This window comes from Centruroides vittatus, unplaced genomic scaffold (assembly GCF_030686945.1).
Source record: "Centruroides vittatus isolate TY-2023 unplaced genomic scaffold, ASM3068694v2 contig_3255, whole genome shotgun sequence".
NCBI lineage: Eukaryota > Metazoa > Arthropoda > Arachnida > Scorpiones > Buthidae > Centruroides > Centruroides vittatus.
In genome coordinates this window covers 162,666-185,357 of record NW_027122088.1, presented here as the reverse complement: position 1 = coordinate 185,357, position 22,692 = coordinate 162,666, and the positions used below count along the sequence as shown (strand labels likewise).

Below are 22,692 nucleotides of genomic sequence, written 5' to 3'. Positions count from 1 at the left end.
TTTCGAAGTAAAGCCGTCGACCAATAGTTTTCGGTTTAACTTCTACCTTTAATATCACCTGTAACGATGCTAACCTGTTTATCTCTCGACTCACTAAAAGGCATCACGCTATTGGTGTCGGGCGTATATCCGTTAAAGGAATTCACCAATCGGACGAAGTTAGATATACTGACGTAAAATTACGGCATAGTATCGTTTAGATGACAAACAACCCTCATGGGATTTAGCCGAGAGGTCTGGAGCCATGTTAGTTATGTTGTTTCTGAAAGTGCTTTAAAAGTGAACGTTCCAGCTGTTTCGTGAAAGCTCAGGTAAGATAATCTTTAGAAAGTTCAGTGTTTTATAAAGTCCAAATTCCGCGGTTGATATCGACGAATGTAATAAATTATTCTTTTATGTTCTTTGCTATCAGTTAATGTGGAGTTTGGATTAATATGATATATTGGCGGAAGTTTTAATTAAAGCTCCTTACGCTCGTGTTTATAGTCAATTTTGTCAATGATTGTTTCGCACGTTATAATGAATTGTTTATTTAATTTTTCGTACTAGAAGAAACATCGGCCGTGGGAACAAGGACGAAAATTCAACCACGCCTATAACTGCTTGGAACGTTTCCTATCCATAGTTTTGATTTATAAAACGTGGGAGAAGAAAAAACGGGAACTAGTCGAAGGCCATTGGTTTTTAAACTTTACAGATGAGTGGTATGTTATTTGTTTACCTTTTGTTATATTTACCTGTCAGATGGGCGTAATAGAAATATGGAAAGTTGTAGGAAGAGAGAGTGAAAGTTATAACTTTCTGAGCGACGTTAACAGAGAAATCGATATAATTTTTATTCAATTGTCTTTTTAATTGTGAAGCGGATTTACTATAATATAATTAATTAGTTTTTCAATACTTAATGTTTTAAAGAATTTGTAGTCTTACCTTCATTCCTATTTCGCTTCGCTTCTTGTTACAATCTTCTTTCTTATTCTGAAATAAAATTTAAAATTATTTTATATTTTTTTTCTAAATTAGCATATGATCTATAGAAACTAATATTGATTATTAATTGTATAATAATGTTGACTATACGTATAGAGTGACGCGCCGAAACGTAAGATGAAAACACTCAAACTAATGAAGTGTCACGTTAAGTTTTATAAATGCAGAAATGTATTTGTTAGCATTTATGTCATTTCTTTATAATTCACTTCCTTGCATGACATCACTTGCAAATGCCAAAAAAATTGAAGCGGCTTTGTCTAAAGTAAATCAGTTTTAAGAAAGTTTGACTCATTTAAACCAGTTGCAACCGGATTTTCCTGTAAATTATATTATCGGGCAGAGATAAATAAAATTTCAAAAAATAAATGTGTTTTTTCATGTCGGCCATTTTTATTACACTAATATCGTTACATACGTTCATTCTTAAATTAACGCACGGGTTTTTTAGAGCTTTTCCCGTTGTTCGGAAAAGCGTAAAATATTTTATGAAACATTTTTCGAATATTCTTGTATTATATGATATTATAATTATGTTGTAAATTGTTTTAACGATTTTTCTTGTAATTCGTTTATTTCGCAATTTTATTATTTATTATTTTACAGATAAGTTGTCAGCATTTTTAAAGTCCAAATGCATTAAATAAAAATCGTCATTTGTATTATTTATTATGTGAATTTTAGTGCTAAGTAATTATAATTTGGTGACATAAACGTGTAAATTTTTAATTAAATTTTACTTTCGATGAATATTTCCCCCTCCTCTCCGGTATAAAAATCGATACATTTCGAAATAAAATCAAAATTAAGTAAAATATTATGTAGGCCTACAATAGATATACATACTAAGGGGAAATCGTGGTAAATACATCCTTCTACTATCCTAAAAATCAAAGAAAAACACATAAATTACATCATTTTATGCTCTAGTATTATAGAGGTTACGCTGTAATAATAATTACTTAATATTTTAAGTCGCTTCCTAATCTCTAAAATATAATTATAATTATTATAAATGTCTTAAACAGTTTTCCTTCTCTAATTTTTAATGATTCAATAAATTACTACTTAAGACAAGTGAAAATCGCTTTAAAAAGTTTAATTATTAGCTCGTTTAGACTCACTTGTTTTACTTTGTTAATCGAGTGCATTTTTCCTCTTGTAAAATTAACGCTTTGACCCATTATAATGCAACGTATTAGCATCTTTACAATCGTCACAACGTCAGAATTGACGCGGAATTATTAACACTATTCTTCTCAAACAAATTATTTTTTTTCTTAACGTTCGAATGGCCTATTTTGAATGCCTCTTGTAACAAGAGAATGCGTCAATAACTAATAACTGTAACTAAATCACAACAATTATTATTCATTACTCGCGCCTTTATTAATGCTAACGAGGACGAGTAGTTTTATTTTATGCGCTTTTAAATTAGATTTTTTTATTTGTTAGTAAATATCAACACCCCTATTCACGTATGTATACGTTATATATATATATATATATTTTGGAAGACTACAACACCTCAGGAAATAGTATAAAATGATTTCAAGACACGTTTCTCATATCGTGCAGCAACACTTACATCTAGAACCCATTATTACATCACATTCCGTGACATTATTGTGAGTGAGGGTCACACAGTGTCATCGAAGATTATCTGACATCTTTTGCATAACCAGGAAGTTTCTTAACGCTTTACAAGATAGAAATTCATTATAATTAAATAAAAATATTTACTTTACTTATTTTTATATTTCAGCCATGATATCTAGCGATCATGTGTTGGAATTGGAAAGCGTGTTTCATTCGGGACAACTCGACAAACCGACGTTTTTACAGAAAGTCACCGGACCTAAGGTGGTGGGTGCCATTTTAAAAGATGTCACCATGGAAGTTCACGCTGGAGAAGTCATGGCTATATTAGGTTCTAAAGGTAAATGCCTTTTGTAATACGAGGAATGACGCAATGCTTCGTTGTTAATTAAGTTTATACGCAAAAAAAAAAAGGTCCGGTTAGCTTGAACAAAAGACTTAAAAGTGGTAAACGGTGCACTAGCGTTCGAGTACTTCAAGGTTGATGCCGTTCTATAACTATTGTTTTCTAGTAGTCATCGAAGAATAAGTAAAAGTAGAATAAGAAACACTTTATAATTAAGTGTGATATTGAATAAAAGCGAAATTTGGTATGTTAAAATGTTCACAATGGCCTCTTAAACACACAAATCGATTATTATAATGCATATTTATAATATGAATTGTTAATTAAACTATAGAATTACTACTATAAATAAATAAATTTCTTTTATTCTGTTATATTTATAGAATGAATACTATTTACTATTTGACAAAGAATAGGAAAAAAAAAACATTCAAATTTGTCAACGAAACAGTTCGAAATATAATTGTCTAACAGGGTATTAAATATTTTTATTCATTTCTTACAATTGCAGGTAGCGGAAAAAGAGCATTGTTGGAAGTAATTGCCAGACAATCTTCTGGTACGACTCATGGACAAATTCTTCTAAACGACGTACCTATATCGGCCAGATTATTCCAAGAACAATGCTGTTACGTACAAAGAAGGAGCAATTTACTACCCGGATTGACAGTCAGACAGACTCTAAGTTACTCGGCCCAATTGTCCATTGGGTCTAAAGTATCCAGCTCCGTTAAAAGAAACAGAGTAGGCTACAATAAAATTTCCTCTTTTCGATAATAATAATAATAATCGCACACAAATCGAACAAAAGAATATAAGTAACAAAATATCCGACAGGTAAAACAAGCCATGGCTGACCTCGCCTTGAACCAAGTGGGCAACAGAGAAGTCAGTACCCTCTCTCCTAGTGAATATAAACGTTTAGCAATAGCAATTGAAGTAGTTCGGGATCCAGGTAAGCGGGTTAAAGATGATATCTCACTTTCTGATTTACCTCGTTGCCAGAATATAAAAGAAAGTTCTGTTCTCTACAAAGTAGAATGTATTGTATGAAATTAATTTAATTTCCCCGATATTTCTTGTGACTTAAACAATATAACTCTTTCATACAGTTTTCGGATAAGATTATATACGTAATAAAATTTTAATTTACAGTTTTGTTATTGCTGGACGAACCCACTCACGAACTGGATCCTCTAAATACATATTTTATCATATCAATACTGTCAAATCATGCCAAGAAATATAACAGAATTATACTAATTAGTATGGAAAAACCCAGATCGGATATCTTTCCCTTTCTAGATAGGGTGACTTACTTATGCCACGGAGAAATAGTTTATACAGGTGCGTGAAAATGGTAAAGATTTACATAAAATGATGATTATTTTTGCACTAACGAAACTTGTATCTATCAGGCAGCACTCGAATGATGTTGGATTATTTTCGCAGTATCGGATTCCCGTGTCCAGAATTAGAAAATCCTCTGATGTATTATCGTAAGTTTTTATCTTTACGCGAGTTGATTTCCTAATTGTGAGACTTTCAGCTTTCTTTTTCGGACGTTTTTAGTGTGTTTATCGACGGTTGATCGCCGATCTAGAGAGCGATTTATCGAATCGAGCACTCAGATATCCTCCCTGGTCGACAAATTCAAAATCGAAGGAGCGCGTTATCGAAAGTTCGGAACACCTACTCCAGATGTTATAGATCAGAACGACTCGCAATATAAATTACCATTAACTGCTTATGGTCAGCCATCGTGTGGTCAAGTATATTTTGCCCTGTTAAGGTACGAAAAAAGGAATTTTCCTTTCGTCTAAACAGATATTTCACGTAATTTCCCGTTTCCTTTTCAGGAGATCGTACGCATCACTCTTCAATTGCAACTACAGTTCGATCAAGTCATTGTTGCTTCGTTTTCTTTCCATACCAGCCTTTTTTACTTTCCTTTTCCTTTTTTATTATCCTTTAGACAATTATCAACACAGTTACGTGACCAGAAACGGGCTGATCCTCAATTGTCTCATAATCGTATCATTCTTATCAACTGCCATCACGTCAATAACGTGTGAGAGCAATTTTATAAGGTAATCTTTTAAAAAACAAATTTCAAACATGTTACTATACATTAAAAAATATTTCTAGATGCACCTTTCCGTACGAGATATTATCAAGAATCTAAAGAAGGTATGTATGGAGGGGTTACATTCATACTTAGCCAGATAGTATATAGCCTACCATTAAGTGCCATGACGGTTTGGGTTGGAGCTACTATAATATATGCGTAAGTAATTTTTAAAGTTAATATCCGAAAAAAGCAGTAGATGGCGCTAAGTGTATGTTTCTGTGTTCCAGTGGTGTGCCGATGTATCAAGAATGGGATCGATGGGCGAAATTTTGCGCCGTGCTTTGGACTGTTTACATATTTGCAGAGCATCAAACTATTATTCTGATGAATTATATACGAAGTTCCTTCACAACGTTCGTCACCAGCATCTATATTTTGGTAGTGTATATTACATTAGCAAGTGGGACCGTCAGGTAATGAACAGGACATGACGTTGCAACACACTATAAACCTTTAAATTAATTTGTTTATTTTAATTTTTAGGTCTCTTATAGCGTTACCAACATGGCTGTATTATATAAGTTATGGAATTATCTATCGCTACGCTGGAGCATTTCTAAATGCCAACGAGTTCCGAGATAACAGAGAGTTGATAATACGCAAGTTTATGAACGATTCGGTAGAACTTGACTGCCCAAATAACAATTTACCCGGTTATTGCGTTTATTTAAATGGAACGCATTATTTGGAGCAGAGGTACTCGAGTGACGATTTAAACGACGATTTAAATTTTGGCATCTGTTTCGCTTTCGTTGGAGGAATGTGGCTTTTGAGCGTATTTGTCTATCTCATCAAACCACCAAATTTCATAAGTGCAAAGTTTAACAATTAAATCACGCGATCGGTTCACTCGAATTAACATTTTTAACAGTTATAAGAGGGATTTTTAAAAAAATAAAAATAAAAGCCATATTTTTACTTATATACAAAACTTCATTATATTAATTTTTTAAAAATCGAAATAATTTATAATCTAATTTTTAACACTATTTTCTGTAAATAAAACCTTTTTTTAACACGATATTATGTGTATTCTATGTGTAAGAAGTGTATTTGCATGTTTGTAACGCGCCAGTGACGATGATGTTTAAGAGCAAACAGATACGTTCAGAAAAATCCCAGAGAGATTCTCTTGGAGTATATAATTGCTAAACAACTCCTTAATTACTGCAGCAAACAATTTTCGTGGAATAGCAAAGCGCTATATTTCAAACATGATAACAATTCGGTCGGTATTTAGGTCCACAAAACAGGAACCATGGACAGTTAGCTCAGACGAGTGTTAGTGTAAGAAGAACTCGCATCATCTTGTGCCAACGTGGCTAAATCGCATCAGTGTAGAGTATTTGACACAACGGAGGTTTGATAGACAGCACTGGCAGTGTGCAGCTCATAACAGCGGGCTATCTGTTTTAGCCACGGTCCCAAAACACAACTTAGGATAGTATTACATCACTGTCAGTTCCTATGTCGGCTTACACAAACAGTAGCAAAGGGACCAAGCCAGGTAATGACGAGTGACCCCTCCACTTTGGGAATTCACAGGCTCATCATTGTCTCTCTTTAAGAAAGCGTTGAGTTGTGATTCTTTTTTAACTTTCCTAAAAAACCTAGCGCTTCTATTGAGTAAATGGATACAAGGCAGAATTATTTATTTATTTCACTCTATCATGTTTTTTCTTTCTTTTTTTCTTTTTTACTTTAAAATTACACTAATGGTGAGATTTTTATCCAAGTTAAATCTTAATTTAAAATATAAACAATTAAAAATATTTGATTTAAATGGCCTAAAGAAATAAATGTTAGCGTGTAAACAAAACTTTTACGAAATCTCTCAAAAGTTTATGGGCGTGAAAAATACGTGTTAAAAGAACAAAAATACTCTTTATCGTCTGAAACAATCATAAAGATAGAAAGAGCAGCTGCATCCATCTGGCTACACTTGCCGAGTAAGGATGCTCTAAAAATTATTTAAAAACGCACTTCTTTCCTTATAGGAACCAGATATTTCTAAAGCGAGATCTTTTTTAAAAATTTTACGATAATTTCCTTATTAAGTCATTTCTAAACCAATGCTACTCTATCTATAGATTAAGTTTCTTCTTTCTCATCGAGATAATGAGGTATTCTTGCTGATCTGGAAGTGTTCGTCTCTTTCTCTCTCGTATTTTATTACATTATAATGTAAATTGTTTTCCCAATTTTAAGGTAAAAAAAAAATACATAAGGCAGTATAACCATTATCATCAGATATATATATATAATTAAACTTAGCTTTAAATGTTAAAGTCAGTCGGTAGGTTTCTCATTCTGAAATTTCAACTTGCTAATATTATTTTGTTCGTAACATGTAATGGTTCTAGAGCTTTTAAAACCTTAGACGGGGGTCATTTATAAGGCCTCTCGTCTACAGACACATTTTAAAACCATTGTTACCATAAGTTTAGCATTTTCATGTATTTTCTGCACCCTTGGTTTGGAGAAGACCCTTTAATGCGTAGAGCCCTCTAAAACAGTACCACTTTAAATATATTACGATTAAATGTCGTTAAATTTGAATATTTACCCCAGAAGTAGTATTCTTTCCAATTCTAGTGCTAAGATTTAACAACGTCTATCCGGATATAAAATTTCGCATTTAATTCACAAACTCTTTAACATTAAATATATGGTAGGATCGAATTCACACGAAAGTGTTTTCTAGTGCAAGTTACATATAAAGAAAAAAAAAACTTTTTCCTCCTAATCGTTCCACGAATGTGTGTATTCGTACTTCTTGTCAAACCTGGGGTATCATATCTAAGCTTGTGAGAGAGAGTCATTCAGATATAACTTTCTGAGAAGCAAGCAGGTACACATGACAGATCGTTTCGTTTCCTGAGCCTTTTGGCTTAAATTACTGATACTAGAGAGCTAATAGTTACAGTCCTGGACGAGTAGTAGTCGGTTATTCCCCCGAAGTCATCAATCATTTCCAACGTAGATCATATGAATGTTCGCAAATTTTCACATGTTCTTCCGTCTCAAATATGAATGAATGTTCCCCAACACTTTACTCCGTATCTTTGGCAGAAAAAAATGTAGCAATAGTTGTTAGAATTAGTTGCGAATAACACAGTATAACTTTTCAAAGATCTATTAATTGTAGAGCCGCGTTGTTCGTATAACGCATTTCCATTTATATACCTTTAAATTTTTTCTTGTGCATTTAGATTCGAAGCGAAGAGGGCAAGTAATTAAACGAAAGGAAAAAAAAGGCACTCTGCTGCTTTAAATTTAGCCTTGGATCAAAAAATAAACGAGATAAAAAGTTTTAGGAAACGCTGATCTAGTATAATTAATCTGAAGAAGCGACTTTCTGTACTTGCTCAATACCAATTAGTGACAAAATTTCATTGGCTTTATGCGTTGGAGAAGATTCCGAGAACGAATTGAAACTATTCGGGATATCTGCACTCCAAATATATACGAGTCACGTGGCGGCGCGAAACTATTTTGAAATCGAATTGGAGTAATTAGAGGCGCGAATGATAAATGTTTTAAGTTGTACATGCTTCATTTTTCGTTACATTTACTTGGCATGACATGCAAAGTATCACTAATGAGTCTCGGAAAATAGAGCGAGTAACAAAATGCAATAGATGAGACTTAAGCATTCATCACGGGAACGTAACTCTTAATGGATGAAGTCTAAAACAAACACTATGTTATTTAGCCAAAAGAAATGTGGCTTAATTCCAAACAATAGAACCTATAGTAGCTGAGTGATCCAAGCTCTACGCAGTGCCCAAAAGAAATTTACAGGAAAGAATTCTTTAATGATCAATCCTAATGTCACAGGAGGAGCCGGGAAATGAATAGTGACACGATGACACGCGCTGGCTGTACACGCTTGTCAAAAGCCATCTTGTCCAAGCATATGAGGTCATTGGTTTCCCCATCTGGCCGGTGTTATATTCGTCCCCTACAGAATACCGGCTTGTAAATGTCAATATCGATTACACGCTCGCGAGTAATCGGCACGAAATAATCGATTTCTCTCAAAAATGGTTCATATGGTTGAAGATAGAAACTTTTATGTTTTAGCTCCATTACTCCGGTTCCTCTCAAGCAACTTTGATCTTATCTGGTCTTCACGGCTCGATTCCCATCATGCAGACTTCTTTCCAGCATCGGTGACACGAGCGAACAATGGATTCGATTGTGACAAGAGGTACATCATCTTGTTGACTGTGCAACTGAATGCTGAAGATAGAATAGCTAGATTAACTTAGCTTTGAATATAAAAATGCCACTCGATTATTTTTAGAATAATAATAATAATTCGTTCGGTGATTCGGCGATTCCGACGACGCTTTTTTCGTGTTGCCTATGTGCAATCCTTCCATGGGAGGAGCTGCAAAGTGAGAGACTTATCCTGAGTCGGAGGTGGAGTTTAGCTGACGTTTCTCCGCCTATGGACCAAATGCTGGCATCACAGACATTAACGTGATATCTCAGATAGATTCAACTGAGTACGTCTTTGACTACCTAATGACGACCTTATCTGCTATCAGGACATCCATTTTGTTAACAGGTGTGGATTGATGCGTTTCTAATTCCGAAAATCTGTGAGTAATAGTTGGTTATAATTTTTATGTATAATGCTTAAGTAGTAACTTTCATAGTATATTAATTAATAGACAACACCCAAATGCAATGCATATTTACTAATCACTTAAGATTTTATATTTCGAGTGTTATGTTGATTGCCATTAAATTTATATTCATGGCAGAATTATCTAATCTATCCATAAATACCGAAACCTTAATTTAAGTAACGTAAATCTGTTAAAAATCTTCAAAAGTTACGATATACAATTATTTTGTATATGTTTTAGCTTGTTAACAATAGCAAAAACTTCGAAATGACCCAAATAAACTGAAATAAACATTTTAAATCTGTTTCGTTTTAATTTACACATAGGCTAGCACAAACCCCAGAATTCTAGAATATCCTTTCAGCTAATAAATTAAATAAGTAAATAATTAAATCCTTAGTGTTTTTCAGTTATTTACCTTATAAAATGATTGATTATCTATTCATTTGATTAAGAATTTTCTGATAATTGCTGGATTTGTATCAATTGAATCAACGTTAAAACCATTACAATTGATACTAAATAAACAAATATAGTAAAAATTATATAAATGAAAAAATAACAATAGGCCGAGTTTAAATATTTTCGAAAATGATTTAATTTACAGTCGAGAAACCTACTAAAAACTGAAATGTAAATCTGCCCTTTCAAATTCAAATTGTTAATTTTATCGAAGGCCACTGCTTATTATTATTATTATTTTTTTTTTTTTAAGACATTCATTTTTAAATGAATTATACGGCCAATTTCTAACCTCATCACCCCGTATTTTGGAAACATACGAAGCAAATCATAACAACTTGACAGGTCAAAATAATAAACACTTGTCCACGTGTCTGCAATGTAATCGTGATATAAAATTAGCCAGAAGTTGCTATTGCCGACACCACAAAGAATAAGTTGAGAGGTGATGGATACCATCTGTTTGCTTTCCATTGCAGATTTTGTCGAGTTAAAATACTGAAAACACAGCGTGATACATTTTTATCAAAGAAAGGAAGTCTGCTCCGAATTTTCTAGTTGGCTCAAACTATATTTTTACTATATAAAAACACTTGAATAGAATTTCTTAACAATTTAAAACTTGCCTGATTAACACGCAAATACTTTGAACGTTTAAAATTGCAATTTAAATCCCCAAGTTTATATTGAAGGCTTTCAGTAAAGTCCTCTTTAAATACAAAGCAGATTCTGTCATTAATATATATTATAATATATAATTGTATAAGTTATTGAATAATTATATTTAATGGCAGTTATGTTATTACCATTTACTACCGAATTTTTAACAGATAAATTGAAATTTGATATAGAAAAATATGGGATATAAAGGAATGTAATATAAGAAATAACCTACTGTTTTAAGCTCACTCAATAAGTACAAGTTTCAATAATTAGTTACGCTGAAATAAGCTAAAATACTTAATGTAATTTAACTGGTTCTATACTATAAATTCAGTCATTGTTCTTTATTATAAGAAAATTAATATGCTTCAAATCACGTCAAGTATTTCTTATGCTAATATTAACGTAGAAAAATATTTAAAGCACTTATTTTTTAAAAATTTAAAACACAAAATGAATTAAAATAGTTAAAATTTTAAATATCACAAACAACACAGGCCTATAACTGTAAACTAAAATAAATTTACTATTTAAATTAACAAATTACAGATTTAAATACATGGTTTCTTACGTAGTTATTACATAATCTGTGTTTAGATTTATTCATTGTCAGTTTGCAGGATAATGCCGCAGAGTAAGCAGAACCTCTTCGAATAAAACAGAATAATCTCCACAATAATTACAAAAGAAAAATATAAAATATATAGCAAACGTATAAATTATAAGAATTAAAAAAGACAATAAGATAAAAGGAATAAAAACAAATTCAAAGTCACATATTGCTATTATATAAAGAAGATTAACACTGATTTAATTTTAATTAGAAAGTCAATTCAGAACGAACATCAAATACACGTATGTATAAATTACATTCAAATTATTAATAAAAGAGAGCTGTAAAGGAATAAAATAGACACAAAGAAGAATTTTGTACCGATTTATTTTAAATTGTTTCATACTGAAAATAAATTATCTACAGTAAAACGATGAACAACTTAAAAGAAGTAGAGGAACTGAGACCCGACAGCACTTCTGGCCTGAGTCAATCGGATGTAGAAGTAGATACAGCAATTTCTTCCGAAGTTTCCAATAAGCAAAGCAGAAGATTATTAAGAACACCGAAATGTGCAAGATGTCGTAACCACGGCGTTGTATCCTGTCTAAAAGGGCACAAAAGATATTGCAGATGGAGAGACTGTCAATGTCCGAATTGTTTGTTGGTAGTAGAAAGGCAACGCGTTATGGCCGCTCAAGTAGCTCTAAGAAGGTAAGTATTATAAAATTGATTACAAATTGCCTGTCAAGTTTTTATTGTAATATTTCGTATCTGCACTTAAATTCTAAGCGTGTATTTTTATGCCGTTAAGCAATTTCAAAGATTAATTTTGCCGTCCGTTTTCCGTTTATCTTAGTTGATTAAATAAGAACTCTGAAAAGGAGCCGACAAGATATCGTGTTTTCAGAAATTAAACACGGAGCCAACATGTAACAAGAATGTCTCCGTCTTGTTTCCCCGTTTACATATTAATAAGATTTCTTCTATCATCCCACGCGTGACAGGTGCAATGACAGGCAAAGATTTTAATTCAAAGATAGGTGAAGAGATGTCATCCGAAAACAAATATCCAAGATATTCAAAACATTCCGTTCGAATTAAGATACAACCGGAAATATTCGTGAAAAGAATTTTGATTTCTATCTTGAAACTTTCATACACTTCTTTACTTTCTTTTTTTCTCCATTTCATACTTAATCAATGCAAAATTCTTAAAAAAGAACCGGATCATTTCATACACTTTCACCTAATTAGCCGAATTTATTCAAAACAAAAGTTTTTATACGAAACTTTGGTGTAAATTTACTATTTTAGATTCCATCTGAAAACTTACAACGTATAACAAAGTAATTTCGCTGTTGCTTTTGAGTACTATAGCATTTTTCTTTTATTGTAATCTCTATTGTTCAAATACAGCAAGAGATCTCTTTGTCAGTTGACATCATTTAACATTACAATTAACGCTTCGTTTCAGTTATTTGTACTTTTAATTTTACAAACAACAACAACAATAATTAAATATTAAATTATAATAAAAATTATCTGTAAAATTTCAGTCAGTTTTTTATTAATTAAACTTAACCGTATCGTATATGAATGCGGAAAATTAATGGAGTAAGTAACTTGTCTAACTAAAGATTTTAACTACCAAACTTAAAACTTAGATAAAATCTTTGGATGATGGATTTATAGAAGCAATACAACCCTAGGCAAGAGATATAAGTCTAACCAAGTAGTAACTGAGATTACATTATCATCATCATCATCTTGACGGCTTTCATGTAAATATGAATATTCTTCACTAAAGATAGCAAAGCGATGCGACAGATGTTATTAGTCATTCAGGATAAGAATGAAACGAGAATGTAAATTTATTTTCCGTTTACGTGTGTGATACGAATATAATTTCTTTAATTTTAATTTTAAATGTCAAAAGACCGTCTCCTTAAAGGATAACTTTTCAATAAAATCTCTTCAATAAAACCTTTTCAACCTAATAAATGAGATTTTAGCGGATAATTATGATTTCACGATTACATTTTTTGTTTTAATTATGAAATCAAAATCGTGTGAACTTGGAATAAATAAAATTATCTTAGGCCTAAATTTCATTTCGTGATAATTATGTTACGTAATTAAGAAAAGAGAAGTAACAATGTATCGCACGTCTCTTAAAATTGGAGTATTTTGAATAGAGTTTTTCATATTACATTTAAATTTGTTTAATAAATAATAAAGATTAATATTTTAAAATTCGTATAAAACTTAATTTCTTCTATTAGTTTATATGTTAAAAACGATTTAGGCCTATAATTTTCTAACTACAAATAAGTAATAAACGTACGGTACATTTAGAGTTTTTATTATAAAGATTTATAAAATTTTAACTATTTAACCTTTATTTATATAATGTAGAATACTTTTAAGCATTAAGATATATTAACTTTAACAAAAAAAAGTTAATAAAAAGCTTATTATATTTTATTTTTATTTTTAAAAAATAATATATTTGCGTAAAGATAAATTTTAATTAAAACAAATTACAAATCATATTCTTAATTTAAAAGCTGTTTATTCTATGATTTCCCAACAATCGAATGTAAACAATATTGTTAAAATACTATAAATCCCCATTCTGGTTAATATAATTAATATAATAACTAACAGAATGCCACGTCAGTTTACATAAAATACGTGACACACAAATTCTGTTTGAAATAATAGATGAGTAATCAAGGATAGAGAAAATAAACAACTGATTGCAAGGATAATTTCAAACTCAAGAAAGAATTTACTAATGCAATAGTTTTAAAACAGCATCACATTCTATATATGCATTGAAAGAGCTAAGAAAAATGCTCTGAAATAATGTAGAAGAATATTCTTTAAGTAGTAAATAATTAATAATTGACTATTAATCAAATAACCATAAAAGAAAGCCTGACGTTTTATTTTTGATCTGATGCTGGTCTATAAAACAGGCCAAAAACGTTTGTTGTTAGTTAAATTTGTGCTAGATTTATGGAAATTAAGGACTTTTTCTTTATGAATTGATCTTTTTTTCAGTATTTTACTAACATAAAAAAGTCCAAAGTCATGGAAAAGTTTTAATTACGTTAGATTTTTTGAATGAATTATTCGTAGTCAAGTATAGTGTTAAAAGAACGAAAGTCCTCTATGTTTTTCACGTTTTATTGTAGTAAAACGGATAAAATTCTACCCCGGATAACTTTTAATCTCAAAACAAAGCATCTAAACATTTTTATATTGTCTTAAAATATAAGATTAATTAATTTATGCTCCGAATTGATATTTTACAACGTATGTAACATTTCTCTTCTCGGTGATTGTATTGTGATTAGCTTATGTGCGTTTAAAATTTCAACGGCGACACATCGAAATTCTAAACAGGCCTATAAAAATGTAATGTTAGCATAGAGATTTAACCCGAATATTCTTAATTGAGTATTTAATATCGTTTATTTTAGTAAAATACTTTTAATGGACTTGATTAAAATATTAGTTTATACAATGGTAATCAGTGGCGATTATAGTGATTTTGATATGTGGAATTACAATGTAATTGATACTTAGGCTTAAAATTATTCATATAGCATCCTTGAGCATAGAATATAATATATAAATATTTTATTTTTATAAAATTCCTATTGTTAAAGTTAAATAATGTTTTAAAATATAAACACTGCAATACCAAGATAGCATGTAACTACAGCACCATCTAGTGGCACAAAAGACAATTAAATGTTTGTGCGCGTGGGGAGTATGTTTGTGTATGTGTGTGCATGCGAGTGCTTGTGTTATCAACTTAATTAAATAATAAAAAATTTATAAAGTAAAATAAAATTAGTAAAACATATTTTTTTACCAGGCAACAGGCTACCGAAGGCAAAGACACGACAGATAAACTTAAAACAGCGGAAGCTATATTGGAACAGAAGAGGATGTATCAACGACATCTGAGAAATTTACAAAAGAGCACAATATCTAGAGAACTATTACAAAGTAATTTAAACATTTTGAGATTTTTTAAAAAATATTTTATTTATGTAATTTAATATTTAATAGAAAATAAGTTGCATTATTTAGTTACAATTTCGATCGACAGATGGCAGATAGGTAGTTCGCAAGAAGAATTCGTTTAGTCATGAAAATAATTTGAAATATTTAAAATTTAATTTAATTATCGAAAATTTAATTATTGTTCAAATAATTATTACGATTTCATTAAATAATCATAAATAAGTTGGTTTGTTGAATATAACTAATAAATAGAAAAAAAAAATGTAAAATTGATTTTTTAAAATCTAAACCGTTTGCACGCAATCACTGCATTTAATTTATACATTTTTTATAATTATTTTTATATTATTCAAGAAACAAAACAACCTTCAAAATGATATAATTAATTAATTAATATATTATTTTACCTACCTGTAGATGCATGAGTGATAAGTTTTTACTTGCTCTTTAACTTTTTTTAAATCCATTTATTCCGTTCATTCCATGCTTCAACAAAGGACATCTAATTCTGTAATATTCAAAAATTTATAATTCATTCAAAATTGCTAATATTTGATACTAAATTTTAATAGAAATAGAATAAAAACAAAACTAAATTCAAATTAAAACGTAATTTGTATAGGGTGGATTAACTGAGATGTAGAAAAACTTATCTAAATTGGTCAATTAATTTTATTTGTTTTATTAATTAAATTCATATACAGTATATTTTTGTCATTTAGAGAGAGAAATGAATCTGTATTTATGATTGTCCCTGGCTCTATTCCATTTCTCTCTTTCCTTGTATTATTATTATTATTAAATTAAGATAATCAGACAATATAAATAACTAAATATATTTATTTGTGTATAAATTATTAAATGGAAATGTTTTCTTTTTATTCCATAATAATATATTAACAATTTATGATAAATTGATTTTTATTTATTTATTTATGATAGTTGAGTACACAGTATTATAATATGTTTATAACAATAAATATCACATTACAATAAAACATTTAACGTTTATAATTTATTATTAAAACATAAATAAAGTTTAGTATAACCATAAAGTTTTCAGAAAGAAAATTTTAAATTTTAATAAGTATTAATAATATTGGTGTAAGTTAGTTATTTTATTCTTTTAGTACTTTTATATTACTATAGAGGAGGGAAGGTAGATACTTTGGGAGATGATTACTCACTACAAGAGGAGTAAAACGGCCGAAAATGAATAATTTCTGAGACAACACGTATTTCATTTGTTCAAAAAGAAAAATAGCAAAAGCACCAGGCCCCACACAAGCTTTCGACCGCGATGCTACTGTTTATGTGGTTGGATGAAGAATGTTCAATGTATATACTCCCTTGATTAATTTATTGTCTGGATAAGAAATGCTGCCGCATTATCACAGGATAGGAATGCACTTTAAAGAAGTATTCATAGTTTACAGTTTATTACGATGTGTTTTAAACGAATCGATGCTGAGAGTAGCCACCTCGAGAACCTCCTCTGATGTCATCGCTCCATCAAGTACAACGGACTGTAAATGCAACCATAGTTGCTGCATTAACACCTGGTATATCGAATTGTGAAACATTCATACTGCTGTGTCTTTGTTAATATTAATAAATCACCATACGTTCGTTCCTGCGACGTAGATACATGTTATACATGATTTTTTCGTGTAAACACTCATATATTCACCTCCCGAGGTACTTACCTTTTCTCTTGATGCATCTATATACATTGGTTGAAAATTGAGAAATAAATTCCATTGCACTGATAAAACAAATGGAAAAACAGGGCTGCTTACGTAAAGGCAAAAAAGAGACGCCTATGGTGGGCCCTTAGTAGTATATTTTAGTAATTAAATTGAGAAATTAGTAATTATCGAAAACATAATTGTACTGGTATCTACTGCATCCGAGAACGACCGTTTTCAAAAGTAAAACTGATCAAGAATTACCTCCAATCAACAATGTGTCGAGAGAGGTTTGGTTTATTTGTTTATGGCAATGCAACGCGTGAGCGATCTGCCAAGAGGATGCTTCCCGAGAGAACTTTCTAAACCCTATTTAAGTGTTACAAACGTGAAGAAAACCTGAAAAACTCCAAGTGGCCAGCCCATTCTTTTAATGGATCTCAAAAATAAACTTTGCACAAGGCCATTTGGGAAAAATTAAATATTTTTCCGCATATTTTTTTAAATTTGTAAAACATGATTTTATGTAGATAAAATATAGGGCAAAACTTTTATATAATTTGTTTGTAAAATAATAATGTTTTATTTTATAGCAAAAATGCAATAACGTCGATGTTACTAAATTTTCTTGTCTACAATAATTAATTTTATACAGAAATGTATAATATACTTAGTTTTTTTATTATTAGATTTAAACGTCCTTGCCTTATTTTCATTCCATTGAAATAATATTCCATTTTGTCTTGCAGTTGACAAAGTGACAACTGCAGATTTTGTTGAATGAAGTCAGTTGTTTACTCAATTTCAAATTTTTTAATAATAGAATATTCATTATACAATTCAATTCAATTCAAAATTTATTAAAATATAAGGCCTTAGCCTGTTACAGGAGTACTTATTTTATAATTTATTTTAACTTCACAAATCACGATTTTTAAATTTACATTTGTAAATATTCATTATACGATTTAGTGATTCATTTAAAAATACAAATTAGGTTTGAAATTATTGTATTAGACTACAATTGTACAATTGACGAACTGCACTATTTGGAACCGCTAGCCCTCTATCCGCCATATTGAGACGTCACACTAAAAAGATCTTATAATAGGAAGTCCTCTTTTGAATTTTTAATCTAAATAAATTACAAATAAAAAATAACCTTCCATTAATTTTTCTTCATTACTATATTATATTTAAATGATAGGAATTTAGTTTGACAGGATAAATTAATATAATAAATAAACTTATAAAAATTTACATAATATTAATAAGTATAAACATTAGTTGCTAAAACGAAATGTAAAAAGAACTTAATAACAGATTACAAATTATAAGATGAGTATATAGAAAAAAAAATATGTGTATTTATACTTGTAACTATTATAATAATTATAATTAAGGAAGAAAAAAAGGAGTAAGAAGCTAAACAGAATGAAGCAGAGAGAAAAATTCCAGATAAACGTTTATTTAGATTTATCCTGTATAATTTTTTTTATAGTCAAGTGTTATCGTTTTATGTATTTGCAATTAATGATTGTATTTATGTTGTTTCTGTAGTTTATTTTAAAAGGAAGTTACTCAAAAATTCTTGCCAGAAGACATAATCCTGTATAGCAATTATTATGAAATAAAATATATAAATAAATTATACGTTAATTTTGCATGTATAAATAATTTTTATTAATTTTGCAGCGCCAATATCCGGTTTTTAAGCTATTAACTTGTAAAAAGTTTATGTAAAACGTAGAAAATGTAATGAGGATTAATATCTTCTCAGTTCTAAAGTTAAGCTCACGGATGGAAATTAAGCGCAGAAAGCATTGTACTATACATTCAATATTATGAATTATATTATTTGTAGGATGTTTACATTTCTTGTTGATATGGATAGTAAAGTTGCTTTATTAATAATATTACACATAAAACATTGATTTAAACATAGATTAAATCAATAAACTAGTTCAGATTGGATAAATAACTTTTTTATTAAAGAATTTCTATAGAAAGAAGATAAATAGATCCCTTTTTATATAGATGTCCTCACTACAATGCCACAAGATCAAGAAGAGAATTTTCCAAAAAACCATGATCTCATGGTGCCCAATGAGATCCAGTACTATCGAATTTTAATTAGTTTATAAACAAAGATAAAAAGAATAGTTGTTAGATAATTATACATCAAATTATTTTTTCTTTTATTAAATATATCTACTAAGCTTAATCTTCAAATAATTTTGATTTATTGCCTCTCATTATGAAGATTATTTGTAAATAGTATAATCAAAGTTTCCGTGAAAGTGATTATTACACAATGTTATAAACATATTCCTAGAAGAAATCGTGTAATATTGCGAAATTACTATATTTATGGCAATTTTAACAGAGTTTTCATTTCTAATGTTACGCATAAACAAATACATTGCAATTCTGAATAAACTTGTCCTTCTTAAAAAGAATAGAATTTCAGATATTGACTATATGTAGTGTATACGTTTGAGTTTACTTTTTCCGCATGCTGACACTTCGTTCAGAGGAAAAAAACCATTGTTTCTTATGATGTTTACTTTTTCTATGAACTGACTTTTCTTAATAACAAGAAACATTGTTTTTTATGATTAAAAAATACAAGTTTAGTGCAGGGGTTAGCACATCATACATCCTTCTAAACACTTCAATTTGACTTGCCATCTGACTTTTGGTTAAATTATTTATTTATTTATTGTTAAATATTCATAACTACTTCTTTATTTACATGGGCGTGCTGGCTTCATTAATTCATTAACGTTATTTTGTGATTTAAATCTATAAAAAATGTATTTTTTATTGTCGAATTTACACACAAATATTTAATTCCATTGTAAATTTTTAGAAAAGTTTAGCAAGAGTTCTATTAAAAATACAATTTATAACTTCAAAATTAAACTACATAAACCATTAACCGTGAGGTCTTTTCTGCACCATTCAAAGTTTATCTTAATACAGTGTATTAAACTTTTTAATATTTAAGCAAAGTTTTTCAATGTTTGTAGTATGATAGTTTAGAATTTAATTCCAATAGTATATTCATTTTTAATAAAAACAAACAATTTTTTTTTTGTTACTTTACTCTGAAATAACAGTTAAAATATGGAAGATAATACTGATTTATTCTTATTTTTAATTATACAGATTACAGATTGAAGTTATATCAGTTGTCGACAGCTAATCCGCTAAGACCAGTTCTACCCCATTTAAGTGATCGAATGAGAAAAAGAAGATGTTTCGCAGATAAGGAACTGGACGCTATAACTTTCGACAGAGAAGATCAACTTTCGTCTCAATATTCGAATATTACGTGGGGCCCACCATCCGTCCATTCTCATCCGCCTTATGAATATTCGGAATCCGTCCATCCGCATTTATCAATCGCCTGGCATCCATACTATCCTACTTCCGTCTTGTCAAATCGCCAACTGTGTTATCAAACCCCACAAAGTATCACCAACGAAAACGGTTACCGATCTCATTTGAATTCGTATTATCATCATCAGTTAACGTCGACAGTTTATGGAACATCGGCCTCGTTACCGATGCTAGCGCCCCTACTGCCAGTAAACGAAGCTAATCAGAAATTATGTTGCAAGAACGCGGAAGAGGAATTCGAATCGAAGAGATGCGAAAGATCGCGTTTAATATCATTTTCTGTTGAATCGATTATAGGAAGAAAATAAATGTTAGCGTTAGTTTTATTCATTTAAGTTTCCTGTCCTTTTTTTTTATTTGTAAATAAATTATTTAAAATTATTGTTTACTGTTATTACTCAAATGTGATTATCGTAAAAGCATTAAAAAATTCCGACAAAATATTTATATCATTGCTAAAGTGACGATTGGAAAATCGTTTAACCTTACAAACAAAAATATTTTGCAACTTAATTAAATATTAATCGAAATTATCACAAAATTTCTAAGTATTAAAACTATATCCGATTATAGTTCTATTATTATTTTTTCCAATTGTCTTTATTCTTTATGCGATTGTACTTTGAACAGCTTCTATCGCAAGTAGAAAAAAAAAACTCATTAAATCTAGGTTAATTCGTAGTTTTATGATCGAAATATTTCTAACCTGTTTACAATCGGCGTGCAAATTAAATGTCTCGTAGATATTCTAAAATAAATGCACTCATTATACAAATATATGATAAAAAATTAAAAAGAAAAAACTGTGTTTAGACAGGGAGAATTTATTGCTGTCTTTTATTAATAGTTAATATAAAATTACAAAGCATTCGAAGTTTTTTTTAATCATCTTATCTGATTACCAATATCAAAAGTATCATTATTTATTTTATTAGAGTGATAGACAGTCCAATATATATCTATATCTATTTTCTATGCTTAATATTAATTTCATTTCACAAGGCGATTATGATAACATTAATAATAAAAATACTCAGTTTGTAATTAATAGAAAATGTAAGTAAAATGTTTATAACTTCGCGACATATTTTAATTATAAAATATTTGGTTATTCAGAATAACGAATAACTATTTTTTTTTAATTATAAATGACGTAATTAATCGACAATATCTATTATATTTACGACAGAGTAATGTGTTTACTGAATTCCTAAATGTCTTCCTTTTTACTTCGTTAAATAATTTAAATTATATGAATAAGTTAACACAAAGAGTAGAAAATTTGATGAGTATCCTAGAAGTATTCTTTTTGGAAATGAACCAAAAATTTTTAAAGCCGAACATTTCTAGCCAACACGAGAAAGTGTTTCGTGCCTTATAAACAAAGAATAGAGAAAAAATAGAGTATCTCATTCATGCTTATGTAGAGATACTTATCTATACAGAAAATCCAAATGGGTCATTGGAATTACACGAATATTTTTTTTATCGCCCTTTTGATCTATCAGTATTATTTTAGCATACTATCCCAAATTTATGTGGTTAGACAATGTAAGGACGCACAGATTCGGACTACCCGAAAATTTTTTTATCTAGTTAATTAATATACTGGAACTTTTCAATAGACACTAACACACACACACACAAAAAAAAAACACCTTCCTTACTTACTCCAACAACGTTTATTTTGAATTACAAACGTTTTCGGCCTGATTTAGAAGCCTTCTGCAAGTAAAAAACTGTTCTATCGATCAAACACTTTGTGTGTGTGTGTCGGTGTCAATTTTTTCATCTATTTAAAGCCTTCACATTCTAAAATTTAACTCGCTTTCCTGTAACATAACATTGGTTTCTCCATTATAGAGACAATTACAAAAAATACTTTCCTTTATAATTATAGTTCCGTAATACCCCCGCTTAGTTTAGATTATTTTATTATGCAAGGTAAATGCTGAAAAATCGGTCAAAAGAAACGAAAAAACAAGAATTACTTTCGTAGAAAATGGCGGAAATTGTTCTCGTACCAAACAACCGAGCTGTTACATTATGTATTTAACAATGAACACTTTAAAAAGCAACATACACGGAATTATAAATGCTAAACAAACGAACAATTTGAGTTCGTGATTCACAGCATTAATACTCATTGCAAAATCACAGCGAAGGATATA

At 29.8% G+C, this 22,692-nt stretch overlaps 2 protein-coding genes across 2 annotated transcripts; both read left to right on the top strand.

Annotated features, from left to right (window-relative positions):
- Positions 1-93: 93 nt before the first annotated feature.
- LOC136973651 (ATP-binding cassette sub-family G member 5) lies at positions 94-6,087 on the top strand. The gene is made up of 12 exons (XM_067268395.1): positions 94-311; positions 550-704; positions 2,756-2,929; positions 3,447-3,679; positions 3,773-3,890; positions 4,091-4,282; positions 4,354-4,434; positions 4,508-4,727; positions 4,795-5,006; positions 5,084-5,222; positions 5,294-5,479; positions 5,550-6,087. The coding sequence occupies exons 2-12, from the start codon at positions 698-700 to the stop codon at positions 5,896-5,898; spliced, it is 1,911 nt and encodes a 636-aa protein (XP_067124496.1). The 5' UTR covers positions 94-311; positions 550-697; the 3' UTR covers positions 5,899-6,087.
- Positions 6,088-9,567: 3,480 nt separating this feature from the next.
- On the top strand, positions 9,568-20,903 carry LOC136973670 (uncharacterized). Its single transcript, XM_067268408.1, has 4 exons — positions 9,568-9,676; positions 11,811-12,098; positions 15,277-15,410; positions 20,288-20,903. The coding sequence occupies exons 2-4, from the start codon at positions 11,818-11,820 to the stop codon at positions 20,827-20,829; spliced, it is 957 nt and encodes a 318-aa protein (XP_067124509.1). The 5' UTR covers positions 9,568-9,676; positions 11,811-11,817; the 3' UTR covers positions 20,830-20,903.
- Positions 20,904-22,692: the final 1,789 nt, after the last annotated feature.